We start from the raw sequence: 21,850 nt of genomic DNA, 5'->3' as shown, positions 1-21,850 counted from the left end.
ACACACACACACACACTTTGATGTATCCAGACATTTTATCTCTTGCACAGGCGTACACAGAAGGTCATGCCTGTAGTTCAGAAACTATGTGAAAGTAGGTTAAAGCTAACATGTTGTTGTTTAAAGGATTGTGTAGGATGTTGTTAAATCCATGCATATGCATGTATATCCACGTGTGCTTGCACACAGACACAATCATGTGCAACATATACACATCAGTGTGCATGCACACATGCATGTATTTAGTGTAAACACGCCTGAGAGACAATATTTGCGTGTGTGTGTGTTTGGTTAATCCATGATGATGATGCTACCTGCCAAGACGCCCACGCACCACATCAACAGTTGTTGCTCTAAATTAAGCTGCTTAATTACTGCAATTAAACTCTGTGTGTGGTGTTTGTGCATGAGTTCTAGTGTGTGAATGAGATAGAGTTTATGTGGCAGGGGTTGAAGGAGGGCTTGTGTCTGTGTGTATACTGTATGTGTATTAATATGTAGCTGTCTGTAAAATGCCTGTGAATCAAAGATTAACAAAGATCAAAAATGTCAGTGAGAGCCGTTGAACACAAACCTAAAGAAAAATGGTCATAATCTAGACAGGCTGTGATTAGTCTTTCATGTTGGCTAATGTCAGCCATATGTCATGGAGGGGTGGATAATATCTGCAGAAGGAAAAGTACAGTAGTATAAACTCTGTTCTATCAATGATTTCAGTAAAACCTGTAAATGGTAGGTTAGTTAGAACAAGCACCAGCAGATTCAGTTAGCGTTCATTTAATGTGGACAATGACAAATGCTTGGTTGTTAATGAGATTACTACAGTTATTGTAACATACACATTTAGATACCATATAGTATTGCTGTATCCCTGTTCTTCTCCCAACAAACCTTAATAATCAAACCTCACCACACTCTTTTTCCAAATTTATCATATCATTTCATTTCTAAAGTTGCTGTTGTTGACATTTTGCCCCAGAATGTTTTATTGTATGGTGGTGGGTGGGAGGGTTGTGGAGGCAGACAGCCAAAGGGGATTGGCTGATGGTGGGAATAGGGGAGGGACTAATGTGATTAAAGGTCAGACAGGCCTTCCAGTCAATGGTACTGTACAAAAGTGTGTACGATTATGCATGGTTATGTGTAGATGTGGTGTGTGTCTGTGTGTGTGTTCTCTCAATGTGATGAAGAAATACATCTTGTAATCTTGAAAAGGCTTTAGTTTAAATTATATTGTATTTATATAGTTAGTAAGTGTGTGCGTAGGTGTGTTTGTGTGTGTTGCAAGGCAGAATACACATCCCTTCAAGAGTGTCTTAATTTGTTGTCTGATACATGTTCATGTTGGCTAAATGCATGAATGTGCATCTGTCCTTATCTCAGCTTTGCTTATTAGAAGGGTATGTGTTGGCGTGTGAGGTCCTGTTCGCTAGCTAGAAAGGTTCTTTATATGTAGTTTATTATTTTCTTAGCTTTTGATAGCTGAACGCTGACTTGCAGTAGGCACTACAGTGATTGGCTTCCCCACTAAATGTATTATGAAGAATTAAAGGGAATATATGTCATTAATGCACCCTCAACCCTTCTCATAACATACAGGCTTTTTGGGCAAGCATGTTATAGAGATGGAAAATCTTAGGACATCGAAAAGACAAAAAAAAGTTAAATATACCAACCAAGACAACATGAAACAAAATCTATATATGTCTTATGTTTGAATTGAAATCTGTGAAAATTGTTTATTTTATAAATGTGTGCATATCTATATTCTGCCTAATTATTGGTCTCCATGGGAACCAACAAGAGGAGAGATTTACAAAGGGTCAAGGCAAGGGGGTTCACATGCTTGCGGTTGATTAACAGACAGCACTAATTCGTGTCATTTTTGTCTTAGTTGATATGACATGATTGATGTTTATATTTTGTACTTATTCAGTATCTTTATTATTTCTTTAATATTTACTAACTGTACTGTTTTCTGATCTACTATATACTGTATGCTGTTCTATATACCCACGTTTTTACACTTGATCTAAAACTAATGATATTATCAGCTGTTCCAGATCAGACTACTGGTACTGGCAGGTTGTTACCTTGCTGTTTATTTGAATCCAAACTTTAAACATGTGCTAGCTAGCAAATTTTAATACCCCACTACTGGATATGTGGTTGATTTAAATGTGTGATTTCATTGCACTGACTACCTGGAGAAGTTCAACTTGATATGCTTATCAACAATTTTCAGTAGCAAAATATGAGGCATATATTTTTTGTTGGTTTTAAGGTCGTCGGGCAAATATATTAATGACAGCATTAAAGTAAACGCAGTACAATTATCTGATAAGTCATTGGGTTAAGGAATGATTATGCTCAGGAGGATCTAATGTGTTATTGCTGTTCATAAGATCATGCACATTCTCATTGGTTGCAGGGGGTAATGTTTAATAAATTACAGATTATATGCACATATAGATGATCCTATTATGCTGCATTAAATCCTTGTTTTCCATGACACAAAGCAACACATAGCTAAGTATGTTGTATACATTAAGCTGCCTTGATGCACGAGACAGCATGTGTGTGCTCTGGTAAGGTATATAAGCCCGGGGCAGTGGACATATATCCAGGTTATCAGGCTGTCACTGAAAATCCAATAAACTGTAATTGACCAATATTTAAGTCCTGCATAGTTGCATAGTAACATTAGTTGTTTAAAGTTACCAAGTACTAACGCATTTAGATTAAGATGAGCTTGAACCATGTACACTGTTTCCCTCTTGCTCTCTCTTTCACACTTTCTCTGTGCATGTACTGTAACATGCTTAGCCTTGTGTTGACTTGTGTTATGGAAAATAGGGTTTTAATGCTGTTTAATAGGATCATCTAATCTATAATCTGTTAAACATTATAGCCTGTGGCAGCCAATCAAAATGTATATCATGCTAAAGATATTAAGATAAGAATGCTGAACCCATATGTATAGGCTATGGATAGCAAAGAATAACTTGTAACATGTGTACACAGTCGACATACTGTGCTGACTTTGACACACACGTGCACAAATCTCAGAGTTTTAAACATATTTAAACATTTCACTTGCATATAACTAATACTGCATTTTTGGCTATACACAATAGGGCTGACCAATAAATTGTATTGACATCGTCATTGCGATATGAACAAATTGCAAAAACATTAAACAGAGAGACTAAAAACATCAAAACATGTTTACACTTTATTATTGCCACAAGTATGGAAAAAATGTGCTTATAAAAGAGGTTATGGTGGCTGGTTGTAAAAATGCACAGTATTAAACTTGTCTCTCAGTTGTCCCATTTTTTTATCATAGCCATTGATACAGAGCCTGCTAGGCTAAGAACATTGCTGCTGTTGCCACTGAAGCTGGAATATTTTATTATAGAGAATCATAAAGTAATGTGCCAGCTGAAAGTGATGACTGCCAGTGAATAATGAGAAAATATGAGTTTATATACATATTTGTTAGGGTTAGCAAGGATCCAAATCCATAATTTAGATAATAGGTCAACTGTCCTTTCAAAAGGCAGTGACCTTGATCTTTGACAATACAACCTATAAAAGTTATAATTAAATCATGTGCACCAAAAAATGTTTGCTATATACCAGTTTTTTTTTCCCCTCATCTCCAAAAAAGTGTATTTTTCCCATTGTTGAACATCATTGATGTCCGACATGTTTTTCCCCAGTATTTTTTGTCTAAATAATTGACTATTGAAATTGACTAAAGTGACAATATTTCCACCCAGAGAAAGTAAATTATTTTGACATTACTTGTAACTATAATGGCTTATTGGGAGAAAATAGTGATTAGAAAATAAAATGAATATCTGACAATAATTACTGTACTATACTGTACCATACCATACCATATATAATACCACTGTTTTCATGTATGTGTATGTAAGAAAGAATCAGAGCCAGAATGTACCAACTAATAGAAAAAAGCGTGACATAAAAATGTGTGGTCATGTTGTGCTGCTTGTGTGTCTCATTTATGATTTAAGACCCTTTTACCATTTCAACAGTGCCTTTTACTAAAGCTCCCAATCACCTGAATCAATTGGTTCTGTCATGCTTCTTCAAAGCAACTACTTCAAAGCCCTCATCTCTTCTCTCCTCCCACTCTTCCCATCCTTTTATCCAGAGGAGGAGCGGCGACACAGGGCCATATGAAATTATATATGTAAACAGTATAATGACATAGAGGGTTGCTGCAGTATATGCTAGTGGAAGTATGTTAAATGATTGAAAACTAAATTTCAATTTCAATTTCAATTATTTTGATAAAACTGTAGATCATCATAGCGTTTCTCAAGTTAGACATATCTTGCAAGTTGATATTCCAGAAGGTTTGATTTTATCTTTCTGTTTGACTGAGTGTAGGTCTTTATAAGGATACAGCTAGAAAATACAAATGTTGACCAACAGATCCACCACACTTTAAACTCAGTCTTCAGTTCAGGCTATAGAGCTCATACAGAAAAATTATAGGCAGACAGACAGACAGACAGACACACACACACACACACACAGCAAACAAGTTTTTGGCAGAGGGTTGGAGTGATGATTGTTTGATATGTGTATGACGTTTGTCAGACATGCTGATGGTGTTATTCTTGGACAAAGACAAATGCAGCTTAGACATGTACACAGCTGTTTCCTCTTGTGCGTGCTCTCTCTCTCTCTGTTGCCCTCCTATTCTCTGTCTCAGCCTAACTATATCCCCACCCCTGAAAGCTCAAATCATAAACAACACAGGTCGTGCTCTATTTTATTCATCTTTAATATCTTCCTGTCCCATCTTCTTTCCATTAGCTGTTTTGTTCACTCCTCCCTGTACTGTGTTTACACTGCTGTGTCAGAGTTCAGTGAATGTTAATTGCTTTTAGGAAAAGTGTCCTGCTCCACACCCTCATTTATAACTGCTCCTACATCATACGGTGAGATGGAAAAAAGGGATTTGGTGAAGGGTTTGTAATATGAACACACACAAGTTGAAGCAGAGTGGGAACTTGCAGATTTTATTTCTAGAGATACAACTTTTCGGTTAACAGTAATAACACATTTTGAATATCAACAGTATATTGATGTGTTGAAATTCTTTAGTAGTTTCCCTTTTACATCAGGGTCAGAAGTCTGGGTCAGCTACAGAACAGCATTTCTTACTGGCACACACTCAAGGCTTGCTCAAGGACACTTCTGCGGGCCAAGTAAAAAAGATTTATAATTTTCCTTCTGCAAAATAGTCCCGTTGTGATTAATTTTTTGTAGTAATCTTGACATGCCTAATACACAGACACATTTCAGCCCTGCACTGCCTCGACCCCTCTCTCCACTGCACACATACCAGAAACTGGAGGAAGCAGCTGTGTTGTGTGTGTGAGCGCAGATAGAGAAGGGAGAGCAAGCTAACATTTCCTGATGAAATGGCCACCTTCTCTGTGTCTTTGGCCAACGATAACACCATTGGTGCACCTAATGCAAAAGAGACAGAGAAGCAGGCCAAAGGGGCAAATTACTGGGCAGGTTATTGAGTTTATCCGGAGATCTGTGTGGCTGTGGCCTTGAGAGTAAACACCTGAGACTTTTCCAAAGCATCACCCGGTTCAAAACATAATTAACACAGGAATCACAAGAGGCATTTAATAGCAGACAATAACCAAGCTTACTGGCTTGGCAGCATTATGTGTGTGGAATCACAGGAATGTTGTTTTGGAAGGAACCAATTTAGCTCCTAGGCCAATGTAATGCAGGTCTGGCCCTGTATTAAGAGACCACTTGGCCAATATTATTCTGGAACAGAGCCGTGGCGTAGAAAGTGACGCTGCTGGTGCAGTGGATGTAGGAATACATTCACTCCTGGGATGCAGATGATGCAGGCAAAGGTTAGACCTTGGCAGAGGGATTGGTATAATTCAGCCCAAACAAGCTGACATTAGCTGCCTCGGGAATTTGCTGTCACCACCTTCCCTTAGGCTAAAAAGATGAAAAATGTCCCACCGTTTATGCTGAATACTGCAGCAAATCAACCATGGTATTAATTTAGCTACACTGAGACATTCTGCCATTATGTATCTATGTTAGCTGATGATAACATGTCTTTGCATAGAGCTTGACCTCCAGGTCCTCCAGTGAAGCTCTTTAGTGGCTAACAGTAGATGGGTAGCTCTTATCTATGTCTGTGCTAAAACAGAGCCTACCTTCTGAGTAAAACAAATTGAATGAGTTAATACATGATAAAGAATATTTAATGAACTAGGCTATTACCGAGTATTGGACCATGGTGGAATATGCTTTTGATTAATTGCGTACTGAAGCAAATGAACATGGTATCCTGAATGCATTCTTGTGTTGTGTGTGTTAGCCTTTAGCTCTGATCACGTGTGATTGATGGATGTTTTTGATGGTGTTTTTAGAAGTGGCTGGTTCTAGAAATCATTAGTGCATCTTAATTTCAATGATGATGAGCTTTGGAAACTCTTTCACTCTGGACAATTATACTGTCATCATCTTTAATCTATTTGGCCTATGCATGCCATTTAAACACACAGTTTTACCCTCTCTCTTGCTCCCTTACAAACACACACACACACAAACTGTCCAATTAGCCAAATACCATCTTTACTCTCTGAATGACCACATGCATCTTTCTGTCTGTCTCTGCACAGCTAATGATAATGATGGTTGTGTGGTTTTCTGCGTGTTTGTGTGTGTCCGTGTGTACTTGAGCTTGTGCCCCTGCAATCGCAAATGTATTTCTATGTGCCTGCCTGATATGATATGTCTCAACACATAGCTTAAGCAGACACTCAACCATTTCCAGACCTACAGCCAAATGACAGTTAGATCATTAAGCTCTAGCGGTGAGCATTGCTCTAATTTAGCATGAAGCTGGTAGATTGTCCCCTCTTGCTGTATGTGACCTTCACATTCCTGGAAAGCGTGTTTATAAGATGGGTACTTTTAATGCTTGTCACTGACTGTCATGAGCTGGGTCCTGCCAAAACCTTAGAGCATTTAGGTAATAACAATAAGAGACTCGCAAAGGTAATGAAATAACTTAGCTGCTGTGATGGTGGGGGAACTTTGTTGCTTGGGCTGGGCAATGTGGTAAGAACCATATAGATCAATTTATCAGAAAAAAACAAGCAGGTACTTGTAAAAACAAATTGTGTAAATGTAATTTTATACAAGATATAAGTCACGTTAACGATAAAACCTAACTTACGAACATGATTACTGTTAATTCATGTGGTACAAATGGATATCCTCAATCAAGTAAATAAAGGATTTAAAAAATCACCAATTTTATATAATCATTTAGTTAATTTGATATCATGTGTATATGAGATTCTATCTATTGTCACAGTAAAAAAGGATTGTGTATTTTAGTGTGAACAACAGTTACTAGTTATTAGTAATATCAAGCCTTTGTATGTGGAAGCCCTTTTTTAAACTTAATGACAGAGCTAGATTTTTTTTGCAGTTATTAAATAATGTGATTGCTGTAGTTCTCTAATTAAAATACTTTTGTTGTAACAACTTTCTAGTGCTTCTTCCAGTTTCTCCCAGACAATTTTGCTGATTGCTACCGGAAACTTCAAAAGTATCTGTTCAGTCCAGTTGGATGAGCCATACTTCAGCATACTATTGTCAAATGATATACTGTGCAGTCTTTCTTTTAAAAAGCACACCATGTATAAAATAGTGTCATGTTAACTAAAAAACAAGATTTGAAAAACTGCAGTGACATGAGCATGCTACAGATCATCTGCTACAAAGCTGAAATTTTGGGAACAAAACCAAAATAAATAGTAATTTAGTATGTTTCATCCTTGTTTTTGTGTGCCTGACTTTCCAGAGGGAGTGTGTGAGATCTGGTTGACCAGTGAGGACACAGGAGCTTATGGTAGAGACATAGGGACAGACCTGCCCACATTGCTCTGGAGATTGGTGGAGGAAATTCCTGAAGGGGCCATGCTGAGGCTGGGTATGACCAACCCACCATATATCCTGGAACACCTAGAGGTATGCACTGCACACAGTCACCATTTCACCCAGAATTACCATCAAAGATAATAATACATCACTGATAAATAAAACTTAAATACTAAGGCCCTTTCCTAAGCTTTTCCTTTTCATCGTTTTGTATTTGTCCCTATTGTCTCGTATACTATCCCTTTCTGTGAACAAATATTGCTTTGCCGAGATTTAATAAACTAAATGCCTTTCTGTTTTGCTTACCAAGCAGTTTAGCTGCAGCGCTCATACTCCATTCATTAGTGCAGTTCATTCTCTCCCTCCCTAATGAGTCAATTAAGGACCATTGTGTCCTCTTTAGCAACCTCATTTTATCAGTCATTATTGTCTTGCCTAATGGAACAATGGGCATCGTTATCCCTTCTCTTTCTCATTCTCTTTCTACCCCCCCTTTCTCTCTCTCTCTCTGTCTCTCTCTATGTTTTTGCATGTCTGTCAGACATGTGTTTTTTATCATTTAAATAACAACATATTATAACATTTTATCATCATTTCCACCATAAATGGACAATAGGCATATCCGGCCTCTTTTTTTAGAAAACTAATCAATTTGGAGAGTTGAGTTAATTTATCCGTATTTTTTAAATAAATAAAGGAGGAGGCCTAAGAAATATTAACATTTCTCGTTTTTGTTTTGTGGTCAGTCTAGTCAGTTGCTATTTGATTGTTCACTATACATCCTGTGAAATTGCTGTATTAGGGGTGTGTGTATGCGTTTGTATATGTTTGAGAAAGAGAATATGGTGTTTTAGATACAGGTACACCTATTGACACATTATCGTCTATCTTCTAAAATTACCAAATTTTTCTGGAAGATTTGAGAAGGCCTATAAGAAGGTATACTAAAAACATCTGTATCCCCTTAAAGACTAAAATATTAAATTGATGAAGGCTAAAACAAATCAGCCAATATTTTTCATTTCACAATGCTTAAAACAAAATACAAATTACTGTGGAATGAATAGATAAGATAGGAAATAATGCTTGTGGTGATAAAAAATATGGAAGTGAAGTACCCGTTACTGACCTATTTGTTGTCTGGGTTTGTCTGAGCTCTGCCTGGGCAGACACATTGCACCTAAGGCAATCCTACTTTTTGGTTGCTGTAACTTGCTTTTACTGATCTTCAGTAACGTAACCTTGTCCAAACTGAGCTTGAAGGGCAACTGCACCCTCAAATTTAGCCAAAACTCTCTGCCAGCAGCCCTGAGCAGCTACTGTCAGACTCCTGGAAAGACAGGGAGTCTGGTGGAGCTTTGACAGTCCTTTGAGAGTGGATACCTGCATTATAGCTCTGCTAGTGGCTCTACTATGAAAAACTCAAACTCAATTCTGTAGTTCTTTTTTAACTACTTTAGCTTGTTTTTTCATCTGACTGGAGTTTAGGAACAGTAGTAATTTTATTTTCTCTCTGCATTAAATTAACTTGTTTTTCTTCTTGTACTGGGGGTTTTCAAGAGAAATAATTTAACTTTGCTGTATACACATTTTTTGTATGTGTGCACACTGTTAAATAGGTATATTATTGGATACCAACTCAGAGAAAGAGAGAAATGAAAATTACACATGTGGGCAAGCGAGAGAGCAGGCAGAGGCTATGCTGTGGAGTGAAGTTTTTGGTAACAGTGACAACTAGACCTCAAACTCTTATGTGAATAAATCCAAGATCAATTGAACATTTGTCAGTAGACCTGCATCATATGTGTGTCTGCTCTATGAGAAGTGAATAAATGTAGCGCTGTTTTCTCTTTGGTTGGCTAGAAAAGTTGAACTGTAAAGTAGGGCTGTGGTTTTGTACATTTGATGGGGCAACTTCAGGGGTTAAATGGAATAGGATAATTACAAAAAAAGAGTGAAACTGAATAAGGAGATTTTGAGTAAAAGTAATTAAGGCAAGTCAGGGATTTACATTTTATTTTGTGTTTCTGGTTTATATGTCAACATTAATTTTGATCCATATATTTCAGTAGTTTTGCTTGCCTTTTAGCATTTTCAGTCCTTGAGGAAAATAGTTTGAAAGAATAGAAGGGAGAAATAATAATGAGAGAAAGAAAGGAAGGACATAGAGGGCTGAAATATTGTGTCGGTAACCTAGATAACTGAAATGAACAAACTTTTTAGTGGAAAAAAAAGGGGAAAAAAAGAATATAAGTTCACAACAGCTAACTTCTGAATCAAACAATCAGATTGGACATCCTAGATGAATGAAATGAGGGCAGAAATGAAAAAAATGGGGATGAAGGCCCGGGGATAGAGATGAGGGGTAAGAAGGAGTGGGAAAGTGCTGTGGGAAGCAGCAATGGAGGTTGTAATTAACCAGGGGTTAATGGAGGTGGCTAATTGTCCCCCACATGTATAGGTAGGCTTTCTGCTTGGCTACATTACAATTAAAAAACCACCCTCCTAATGATAGGGAATAACAATTAACTGATAATTAGAAATATACTAGGATGACACACTAGCTTGGTCTGTGTGTGTGTGTGTGTGTGTGTGTGTGTGTGTATGTATGTTAAGAATCATTTCTTATGCTACCGGCCCTTTCATTGTTAACATCCATGCATTAAATTGAATTATATCTTTTTTACTTTAATTCCTCAGTCAATTAACCTACATAAAGAAAGATAACAGTGCTCTTCTTTAACTTATCATTGTCTTTTGTTGCTCCTGTCCCCCATTTACCCTTTATCCTCTCCCGTTTTCTCCTCTCCCCTGCCACCCCCCACCCCCATTTGCCTTTTCTCTTCCTAGTTCTACTTACAAACTTTCTATATATTGTCAGTGCCAGAAAAAAAAAAAGAAATAATTTTTTTTTTTTTTTAATTCTTAGTTTTCTTCTTCTTGTCCTTGGCTTTAAGTCCCTGTTTCCTCCTCTTTGATTTTGCTCTTTCTCCATCTGATCCTAGTTTCTACTCCCCTTTCTCCTTCCCCTTCCTTCTTGTCTGTAATTTTTCATATTCTTCTTGTAACTTATACATTTTTTCATCTTTCACCACCTTTAAGCTCTTGTTTTTCTCTTCTTAATAACTCTTACTTCACCCCCTTGCCTGTCTCTTTTCTCAAATTCCTGTCATGATGGTGGTAATCACAGCAATAAGAATGGTGTGATGACGATGGAGGCCAAATCTCCGAAGTAGATTCATCCTTCATCTTAAGTAAAGGCCAAATTATAACTTTTGAAGAAAACCAGCGCTTATATAACAACATCATGCTGAATGGCTGTGATTGAAGCTGAAAAGTTACCTTTCCACTTCCACTGAAAGATCACCCTCTCTCACAGACACTCTCACAGATCAACACTTAGACACTGTCTCCTGCTGTCACAAAAGAACACAGTTTTTTCCTACGTGAAGCCTATTTCTTCCTGACAGATGTAGACAGCGTCATAGCACCATTTGCTGATTGGAGCAGTTAAAGGCCCAATCGCCTCTCATGGGCCACTTGTCTCTGACATTTTAGTTGATTGCGTCGTGCCGTCAGTGGAACATTGCTATCCCTTTGTTTTTCACATTTTTCTGTTCAAGACATATATTTCTACTATGCTACATACTTGACTATATTTTTAGACTCATTTTCAGTCTGTCCATCCGTCCAGTCGCCCGTCAAATTGCTTAGCGTGTCAGAAGTGCAGCAGTCGGGTCTGATCATGTATGGGGGGGGTGTGCGCATGCAGATACCTGTACATATGCTAGTGTGAGCCTTAGTGTGTGATTGAATCTAGCATGGTAGCAGACTCCGTAAATGAGGTGTGAAAGTAGCCTCCTTGTACGTAGCAATCAGTCAGGCTGAGATGAATGAAATTGCAGTTGTCCATTAAACATCCTCCTCAGAGCTCATTTCAGTTTGACAAGAGATACATCAGATACGCTGTTCACGCTCTCTCCACAGTTAGCTCCACAGTGATACTGTAGTGTTGCAAGCAAAGAGGGATTCGGCAAAATGTTGCTCAGATTTATTCACTCAAAAGCTTAATTCCAAAATAGGATTTTCTAAATAGTCAGAAAAAACAAAAATGCTCATCTGTACTTGGTTCTCGTTACTTGTTTTTCATCCCGCTATGAAGAAATGTAAAGCAAGTGAATAGTGTGACTGTGACATGGGACTGGACAAAATATGTAATTATTTTTTACATTTTCTTTGCGTTTTTTTTTCTTTTTCTTTTCTTTTCATTTAGTCATTTACTTTCCAGAGATAGCAAGAGATTTGTGTCTTAATCTAATGGAGCCTTGGGAAGGTTGACAAACTACCAAAAAGTGACTGCTCCATCCATTGCATCAGGGGATATTTTTCATACCCAGGACAGAAGCATTCACACATATGAATATACACATGCAGAAACATACCCACACACACCACTTACCTTCACACTCAGATGTGCACACGAGCACAGCTGTATGGGCACACACTTAGACACACCCTCTCAGGCCATTTTCATTTTAATGAAGCCTTTGGGAGCCTTTTCACATTAGAGGCCTAATGTAGCATTGTGTGAGGAACCAGGCACGAAATGAATGCTCACAGTAAAGCTTTTCTGATGTGCCTCTAAATTGTGAGTCCTGACTTGCTGCGGTGAGTTATGTCTTCTGAATTATTGCAGTGAATTATATATGAATAAAAAGATTGGGGATTTAAATGGCCATTTAATGTCTTTTTTTGTGACTTTTCTTATTGCTTTAAGGGGAAAAAAAGAATAAATTATTAATTAAATTATACAATAAAAAGTGTAAATCAACATTCAGAAAAATGACTTACAAGACACATTAAGAGAAACAGGAGCATTCTTCATATATAACATAATTCAGAAGATGCTTAAACTGTTCTAAGGATACAAATTTGTCTGACTTTAGGGTGTCCTGAAGCTTATTCCACCTGTAGGGAGCATAAAAGGTGAAAGCAGTTTTTCCCAATTCTGTGTGCATAAATTGGATTTTAAAAGTGATGTATTACTGTGGATGAGTACAGTATTCGTAAGTCTTAAAAGTGATGATAAAAAAAGGTAACTTATTAAGGATGGCTTTGTAAATAAAAAACGACAGCGTTGTTCCCTTTGAGTGGTAAGTACTGTACTGTGCAATACATAGATTTTATCTTCACTGTGTGAGGTGCTGCAGGCTCAGTATAACCTCCAGGGAAAATCGAGTGTAGCCTGAAGTGTTTGAAATGTTTAATACCATTGGGAGCTCAGTTCCTCTATGTGCTGCTGAATACAGTTCCCACCAACTGTGTGTTTGTGTGTGCCAGTGCACACACAGGGACGTGACTGATTATCCTGGGAACGGCTTGTAGAATCATTTTATCTGCAGACTCCCCTGGGTGAACTGTGTTAATATGTTATGTGTGAGTTTGTGTATACGTCTGTGAGTGTGTGTGTGAGAATGCAGTTAGATGCTACTTATTATGGGTTTGATTCAGAACGTTGACTTGAACCAGACTGTAACCCTTTCTGTCTGCGTGTTGGCACTCTGGGGATTCCAGCTGTGTTTGGGTGTGTTGTTATGATGCAATCTCCAACGTGTCCTTATTCCATATTATACAGTGATAAATGATAAAGATAAACAATGTGCCATATATTATACTATAATATTGGCAGTGCACTACTTTAACATTTATTGTAAGACTGTATTGTCAACAGTAGTGTCCAACTGCACACTCCAAATGTGTTGGCATGTTGGCGATTAGGAGGAGACTTCATTTTGTAATCTTTCCGGTGTTAGTGTACCACACCCAAATAACACACTTAAAATAAGTCACAGTTCAGTTTCTGTCTTCTTGCTAGTATTGATTGTATTGTCAGCAGGTGTTTCCTTGTCCTGAACAAGTGGTGAGAAATTCCACCAACCTATTTGCTTTTATGAAATGTGTTTTGTACGTTTTAAAGTATTAGTTCTAATTTCTTCTTCTTCTGCAATCTCCTCTCACGTCAAATTTGCTGTCTTGATTCTCTAGTGCCGTAAAGCCAATATATATACTACTATACTATCAGTCAGTTCTTTCCTCAGTGTCTGAATCAGCAGCAGTGTGTTAACCCTTTTACTGGCTAATATAGTTATTTATATTAATTAAATATTAAGATGTTTACACAATGACTTCTGACAATTGGTGATGTTTTGACAGCAGTGTCACTCTCAGTTTTATATATTTAGAATAAATAATTATAAATACGTAAAGTATCAGTTATGGACAGACTAAGTTGCACTGAACTGATCCCTCCTGCTAACCCTAACCCGTAACAGTCAAAATAATATACCGAAGCAATTGAGAGCACCAAGCTCAGAGTGAGCTTGAAACCACGTTTTATCTGTACTTTCTCTCTTTTTTTCCATATATGCTCTTTTCTGTCGTATCTGATTTTAGGGGGTAGATATTAGATCCTTTTAGCTAAGCCTGTTAAGATGGATACTTTCTGGTTTATGTGTCTATCTGAGCTGATCAACCAAAGATGAAAGGATTGTGCATCTGTTCATGTGAATGAGAGAGATAGTCCTGGTGGGGGGAAGGAGAAAGTGGCACGAGAGCGAGAAAAAATATTAGGCTCCTTTTAAACACTTTCAAGAAAGAAGAAAAACAACAACAAATAAATGCCCACTTGCACTAATTATTTATTGGTTTGTTTAAGCTTGTTGAATCCTGCTTTGAGCTGGATCATCCACACAAGAGCGAAGGCATTAAAGCAGCACTTTAATGTTTTGCCACCGGGCACTGCTGAGCGATATCTTCCTCATCACAGCGTCGTTTTCACTTCAGACTCACTAAACTGTCTGTCAGCAGCAGTCAAACATTGGAAAAGGCCTCAACTCCACAGGGATCAGTAACAAAAGAGATTCATATCAGTGTACTGTATAATCATTGGAGGATGGGACCCGCGCTGTCAGACGCACACGCATGATAAATGGCTTGTCTGAATGAAAAGTCCTCCCCTTATAGATTAATCCCCAGTTGCCATCAGCAGTGCCCTGCTATTCAAGCTAGCATGGCATCTGTTCAGACCCCGTTCACCCTTGCAATGCACATTCATACTTGCACACACACACACACGCACACACACACACACACACGCACACACAATCTGTGGGCTCTATTGCGGTCATTGGGAAGTTATCATTGTCAGTGAACCTAATGAGAATGGGGCAGGATATCACTATACATAATACTATACACTGCACCAGGATATATACTAAAAGGAAAGGCAGAGTAAAGCAGTTGTCTATCTGTTGTAACAATGTAAAAAGGTTGCACAGCAAACATGTTTTGAAAAGAAACATGCATAGAAAAAGACCAGTGTTTATAAGGCTAAAGCCACACAGACAAATACATTTCAAGGTCATTTCTCTCATGCTGCAAAATATTTAGTGATAGTGTTTTTTTTTATTGTCCATTATCTGATAAACTGCTGACTTGGGATGATGGCGTGTGTACTTTGGATAGGGATCTCAATGCAGTTCTGTGGTTGTGGATTCTAAAAAGCGTCACACCAGAATTTTAAAGTGGATCCTATAAAGCATGTACACTGAGAAAATTAGAGCAGCAACATTATCAGAGGAGTAACTTCTAAGAACTTAGAAATAACACATACTGTGTAATCAATTTGCTATTCTTTTACCTTTTGAAAACATTTAAAAACAGTCATAAATGTTCCTTCACATGTTTTTCTTTCACACACTGTCACACATTCACACACATACAGAGCTTTGGACAGAGATTTCTGTCACCAATCAAGCTCCATTTTCCAACCAAATTAATTCTTTCTAATTTGGAGCTTCCAGTGGTCAACCCCCTGTGGTGCACTGCAACTGAGCTGTGTTTGTGTGTGTGTGCTTTTGTCCGTGTATGAAGGAGGGAACATTGTACAATAGATCTTAATTGAGAAGACGGACTGCAATCAGCATATTCTTGTAGGAAATCATTAAATCATTTCTTCCACCCCTCTCTTTTTCTCTTTCTCCGTCTTGTGGTGATTAGCATGGTAATGATAGCATCCTGATTATGCCCATCAGAAAAAGTCTGACATCTGTGGTCTCTCCAGTTCTTTGACTGAGGAAATTTAAGTAAGAATGAAAGAAAAACAAAAACCCTTTTCAACTCTCCTAATTTAAAAAACGTATTAAAAAGCACAGAATGTCACTCTTATGTTATTGGTAACAGTGTAAAAGCGGAGACATGACTCTCAGTCCTGGGTTGCTACTCGAAAAACCCAGATTTCACCACCCATTTGAATTCCATGAAGTTTATTATTCTTTAATATCTGTTTCGTCTGTATTTCTACAGATCATGAATGATTTTTTCCTTCACTTATAGACTTCACCTCATACATCTCCTGGAACGTACTGAACATCACAGGCTGATGAGTATCTGATTGTGGCATTTACCTTAGGTCAATGTGTAAGATTAGCATTTCATTAACTAAATCCTGCTTTCTGGGGGCACCCGGTTAGCTCAGTTAGCCGAGCTGGCAACCCATGCACCGAGGCTGAGTCCTTGCTGCAGCGGCCCAGGGTTTGGATCTGACCTGTGGCCCTTTGCTGCGTGTCATCCCCTCTCTCTGCCCCACCTTTCCTGTCTATCTTCGGCTGTCACTATCGAGTAAAGGCAATAAAAGCCCCCAAAAATATACTTAAAAAAAATAAATAAAAAAAATGTATTATTAAAAACTGCAGTCATTATATAGTTCTTTTTATAACATACACAGAAATCCTTAAAGTTAACTATAAACCTCATGTATGTTTCTTTTTTCCTCTCACCATTTTGATCAGAGGTGTAGCTGAGACCTGGATGCTTCAGTAGAAACTCTTGACTTTTTAGATACAAAAAACTAGGGATGCACCGATTGGCCGATACCGATATCCGATATTAAATTTGCTGTTATGGCCGATAACCGGATTTACCGATATTGATATATGTTTTTTTTTTTAAGTTTCCGAGATGATAAAATTTTGGCACTACAGGGCTACCATAAAACATAAGTAACCAACCTTTACCATCATCAAACATGCCAGTATCCATGGCAACATGTTTTCAGCTCTGTGCACTCCAATTAAACTCAAATCTGTGAAAAAGGCTAAATCAAAATATCCAAAACATGTCCTGACTGCACATTTTTTCAACTTGCTGTAATTTGCAAGTAAATGTCCAAACACTGAAACAATGTTTCTACCAAGCAAACATAAAAAAACCAAGTCAATTTCAAGACCCATCTATAAAAATGCTCAATCAAAATATGAGAACTGTGACATAACTGTAATTCAAAAGACATGGTGGTCTTTGTACATTTTCCAACTTAAAGCAGCCACAATGTAATCAAAGTAAATGTCCCAAACACTGAAACAGTGTTTCCACCTAACACTGTACAGTAAATTATAGTCCAGGCCTACTTCATCAGCAAAGGCAGGTTTTTTTTGACAAAGAGAAGCATTTCTGCTTTCTCGTACTAGATCCTGTTTCTCTTTTCATCAACAATATATGATGCAGCAGAGAAGAGACGTTCACTGTCCACACTTGTACATGGAGCCGAAAGGTATTTGCATGCTGCTTTGGCCAGGGCAGGAAAGCGAGACTTGTTGCTTTTCCAATACTGCAGTGGGCTCTCATTTCTGGGGATGAGGGGCTCACTCAGATAGCCATGCACCTACAGGAATGTAGACAAGTGTATTACTAGTATGAATGTCTGATAAATTACCAGCAATCTAGACATTACAACATTGTCCTCCTCCCCTTAAGAGCTTTGATGAACTTTGCTCTGAGGAGATGACCAGTGCTAAAGGTCAACCTCAAGGGGGCAGAGAAGCATTACTAAATAATATTTTTATAACAATTAGCTTTTTCATTTAAGTAAATCTATTATTTTAGTAACTCTATAGAATGTACAGCACATTAATGAAAAAAAAAAAAATCACTGCACAAAGGATTTTAACAGACTTTGTTATTTGAATAAAAGACTGGGTCTGATATTACTATACCTGCACACTTGTGTGGCTTGTCAGGCCTGCCTGCTGTTCCATGGTCGAGTTTTCCTCCAGAATTTCATCATGCATGTCAAACAGCGACTTTCCACCCTCATCACTTCTTATCTTCTTCTCTTGCGGTTCTTCTGTGTGCGGTGTCTCCGTAGCTCTGTCGCTGTGCGTCATTTTGTCCACTTGCTTCTGGAGCATATTTACTGCCGCTTGCTTGGTGACTGTGTCAAAATAACGGTCTTTGTACCGGGGGTCAAGGATCGTTCCCAAGTAGTAAAGCGGCTCAGAGAAAGCGCTTCCAAATCGCTCGTTCACAGCTTCCAGTAGAGTGTGCTTTGCTGTGCGGACCCCACTGTCTGTGTCGGCTGCCTTGCTCAGCAAACGTTTCAGTGCCACTACAGAGGGAATCACGTCCGCAGTAGTAGCCAGATGTGAGCTGATCTCCCTCGTTAATTGTTCAAATGGAGTGAGAAGCGTGGTCATGTTTTCAACGAGGCCCCACTGATATGCACTTAAACAAGCAGGCAGCTCGTGATCTGCTCCATACACACCAAGTGCGCGCTTCTGATCCAGTAGACTTTTCATCATATAAAAAGTACTGTTCCATCTGGTTGCGACATCTTGTTGCAGCATCATGGTTTTCATGCCTAACTCTTGCTGTATGTCTCTCAGCCGAGAGGTGGCGAGTTGAGAGTGGCGAAAATGTCCGACTATTTTCCTCCCGATAGCCACACAGTCAGAAATGCTTCGCTGGCTTAACACTCCATCATGCACTGCTAGCTGCAGCGAATGAGACATGCAGCCCAGGCTTTTAACGCCGCACTCCTCCATTGCCTTCTGTCCTTACTGTAGGGCTGCTGTCGTTGTAATGTCTCTGTTAATGCCAGCTGAGTATCTGGCCTCTCTCTTTCGCTCTTTCGCACCCGATATAAAGCACCAAGGGGGTGTGGGGGGAAAGAAGGCAGCTCCTCAGACCAGCTTGTTCGTCAGTGTTTTGATCCAGTAGGGTGCTGGTGCTAGCACTGCTAAGCAAAAAAACCTCTTGGAGCTATACCCCAAACCCAACAGGAAGTCGACCATTTTGGATTTACCGGTCATTTTTGGTGTTGTATTTTAATAACTTACAAATTAGTGAGCACGTTCTAAAGACTTCCAGAATTAAAAGTTGTGCTCCTCATGAATATTAATGAAACGGCGTGTCTGTGGCATGGCGTGAAAGATTACATTTTGCCATGATATAGGCATTGTTGTAAAAAAAAATAAAAAATCAGCCCCAGCATCCCGTTTAACTGGCACATATGGGTATCGGGTGAAACTTCTATCATGTCAGGATCTACAAAAAAACCCCTTGGACCCTTTTGCTAAATCCAACAGGAAGTCAGCCATTTTGAGTTTAATGTCAAACTGACCCGCTTTCTGGCAATTACAGGGCTTCTATTTTAACAAACTGCTCCTAGGGAATTGAGTGAGCATTTTTCTTGTGTTTCTTTGCTCAAACAAATGAGCAAGTTAACTTGTTTTTAATGGCTGTCACTGGTTTCTACTGGTCTCAGCTTGGGACCCACATTTCCACCATTTTCCCACATGGTCTTAACGATATTTTTGCTCCAACTAAGAAAACATAATATGAACTGTCATACCTTGCTGATTTCTTATAAATCACCTGAATCAAAATCAACATACTTTACTTAAATAAGCAATTAGAACATAGAGATTCATTTAGACCTAACAGTACTCCTCGTGGCGACCAACAGTTCTCCAGACTAGACTAAAGTAATCAACTCATCGTATCTGAACATTACACTCTCACGTTCACTAAAACCAGCTTTACGAGGACAACACGAGAAACCTGATAACAGTCCACATATTCATTCTTCTTATGTTGTGCTACTAGAATACGCGATACGACTGACGATACACCGATACGATCAGATCGATACGACTACCAGACTAGTATCAGATATCGAGTAGATACGATACGATAGATTACGAACTTACGACTAGATAGACTACTACTTTATTGAGTTCCCAAGCTGGGAAATCTACCAGATCGTACCGGCAGCAGCATTACACACAGTGACAACAGTAACAACTACAGATACACACTCACACATAGATACAGGAGAACAACATATTTGACTACATAATAAAAGCATACTAACCACACCACTGCGCGTATTGATGAAATGCTATACACACCTACCACTGTAACACTTACCCATCTCGGTACGTCGCAGTCACAACCAAAGCAAACAATACTAAGGTGTCTCTTTCAGCTTTTATGCTAACACACTCTGATGGCAATTGCAGGACAACGATATTCCTGCTCCCTGTCCTTCACCAGCCGGAGCTCGGAAGCCAGTCTGGAGAGCAAGGCTGCTGCTGTCTGACCACCTGCCTGTCGCCATCGCGCGACGGCTCGCTGCAATCATTCGTCTCACCTCGATGCGATACCACCAGTCTTCTTCAGCAATTCTCCCTCTCCGCCACGCGTCCTCAACAACGACTCCAGCGCAGACAATCCCAGAGCGCAGCCTTTTCTTCTGATGCACTCTCTTTCAAGTCTGCTATCTCTGCGGCTCATGCCATCTTCGCTGCTTCGCCCACACCACGAGCAGCAAAACGACAACATGGCGATTCTGCTTCGGCACCCACTCTACCAATGTCTACCACAGTGCTCCTGTACTCACCTCACTCTCCCCTGTTACTACCACCCACAACCACTGAGTCGTCAGAAACCTTCTGCAGGTGACATGACCTCAGACGTTGCACCTCGGAAAGTCATGTGGTCGTACTACAGCTGAAACGCACGGCAAGGGCAAGAAAGCACAGCTTCCCCACCGCCGGCGTACGACACCACGCTCACAGACAGCGCCTGCCCCAGACGGACAAACCTGTGCCTGCCTGCTCACGTACGTCAGTAATCCAGGAGATCACTAGCTGTCAGTCAACACCCACCCAACCCGCACGTTTCTTCAACCCCATTAGCAAGAGCGCTCGAACACTGGTGCCCTTGAAGGCACACTGCGAGAACCATCAAAGAATCGCTGATCCTCACAGTGCCTCCCACCATCCAGATGCCTATGCGCTTCCGTCTTGCAGCAGGTAGCATGGACGCATCCATCACCCTAACCCATGGGGCTGATAGCAACTCTGCAAAGGGTCCAGAAACGCCTCACCGTGCTCGGTCACAGCTGCTTACCAGCACCATCTCCTCCCAGGACTTCCACTTCACATCGATGCTACGGGCCGACTGGTCTCGCTAAGTCTCGCGGCTCTCCGATGATGGCTCGCGCCACCTTCTTTCGCGGGAACTGGACCACGAACAGCCAGAGTCTTCCACAGCACACACGCCGACTTTCTCCTGCAATCGGCTCACGGTTGCTACCCAGCCATGTGAAACTCTGCGGACATCTGAACCAAATAAACAAATACAAAAACCACGTCCGGGGAGCTGCCGCTCACCAGTCTGCCGCCTGCAGGCCAGTGCCAATTGATAATGAGGAGTTCACGTTTGAACCTTTTACTTTAGTCTCTAATGGGGTTTTGGGTAGGCGATAACCTGTACCATGAACGCGCAGAGAACTGTAGTAAGACAGCAGCACTCTGCCTCTCCTGGTCCCAACACTTCTGCATTGTCCAAGGTCATTTCACGAAACAATACCAATTCGCCATACCTCCTAGATACCAGAGCAGCGCTCCATCCAACGTGGGCTGGATGCGCCGTCTCTCCTATAATCCGCACCACGGTTTCTCCCCAAGAAAAGGCTTAGCCAGATTACTCCCAATCGAAGCCACATTGCGTCTCTTCTGGACCACCTCGA

At 39.7% G+C, this 21,850-nt stretch overlaps 1 protein-coding gene across 1 annotated transcript in view; it reads left to right on the top strand.

Annotated features, from left to right (window-relative positions):
* cdkal1 (CDK5 regulatory subunit associated protein 1-like 1) overlaps nt 1–21,850 on the top strand; it is a gene marked incomplete in the record, with an annotated part of 220,018 nt that overhangs the window by 110,049 nt on the left and 88,119 nt on the right. Inside the window, 1 exon segment of the mRNA XM_035671969.1 lies at nt 7,901–8,067. Within this exon segment, the coding sequence (XP_035527862.1) occupies nt 7,901–8,067 (167 nt within the window).

This window comes from Morone saxatilis, unplaced genomic scaffold (assembly GCF_004916995.1).
Source record: "Morone saxatilis isolate NCDOM2014 unplaced genomic scaffold, NCSU_SB_2.0 Contig24, whole genome shotgun sequence".
Lineage (NCBI taxonomy): Eukaryota > Metazoa > Chordata > Actinopteri > Moronidae > Morone > Morone saxatilis.
The sequence above is the reverse complement of the archived record's forward strand: the minus strand, read 5'-3'. Positions and strand labels throughout refer to the sequence as shown.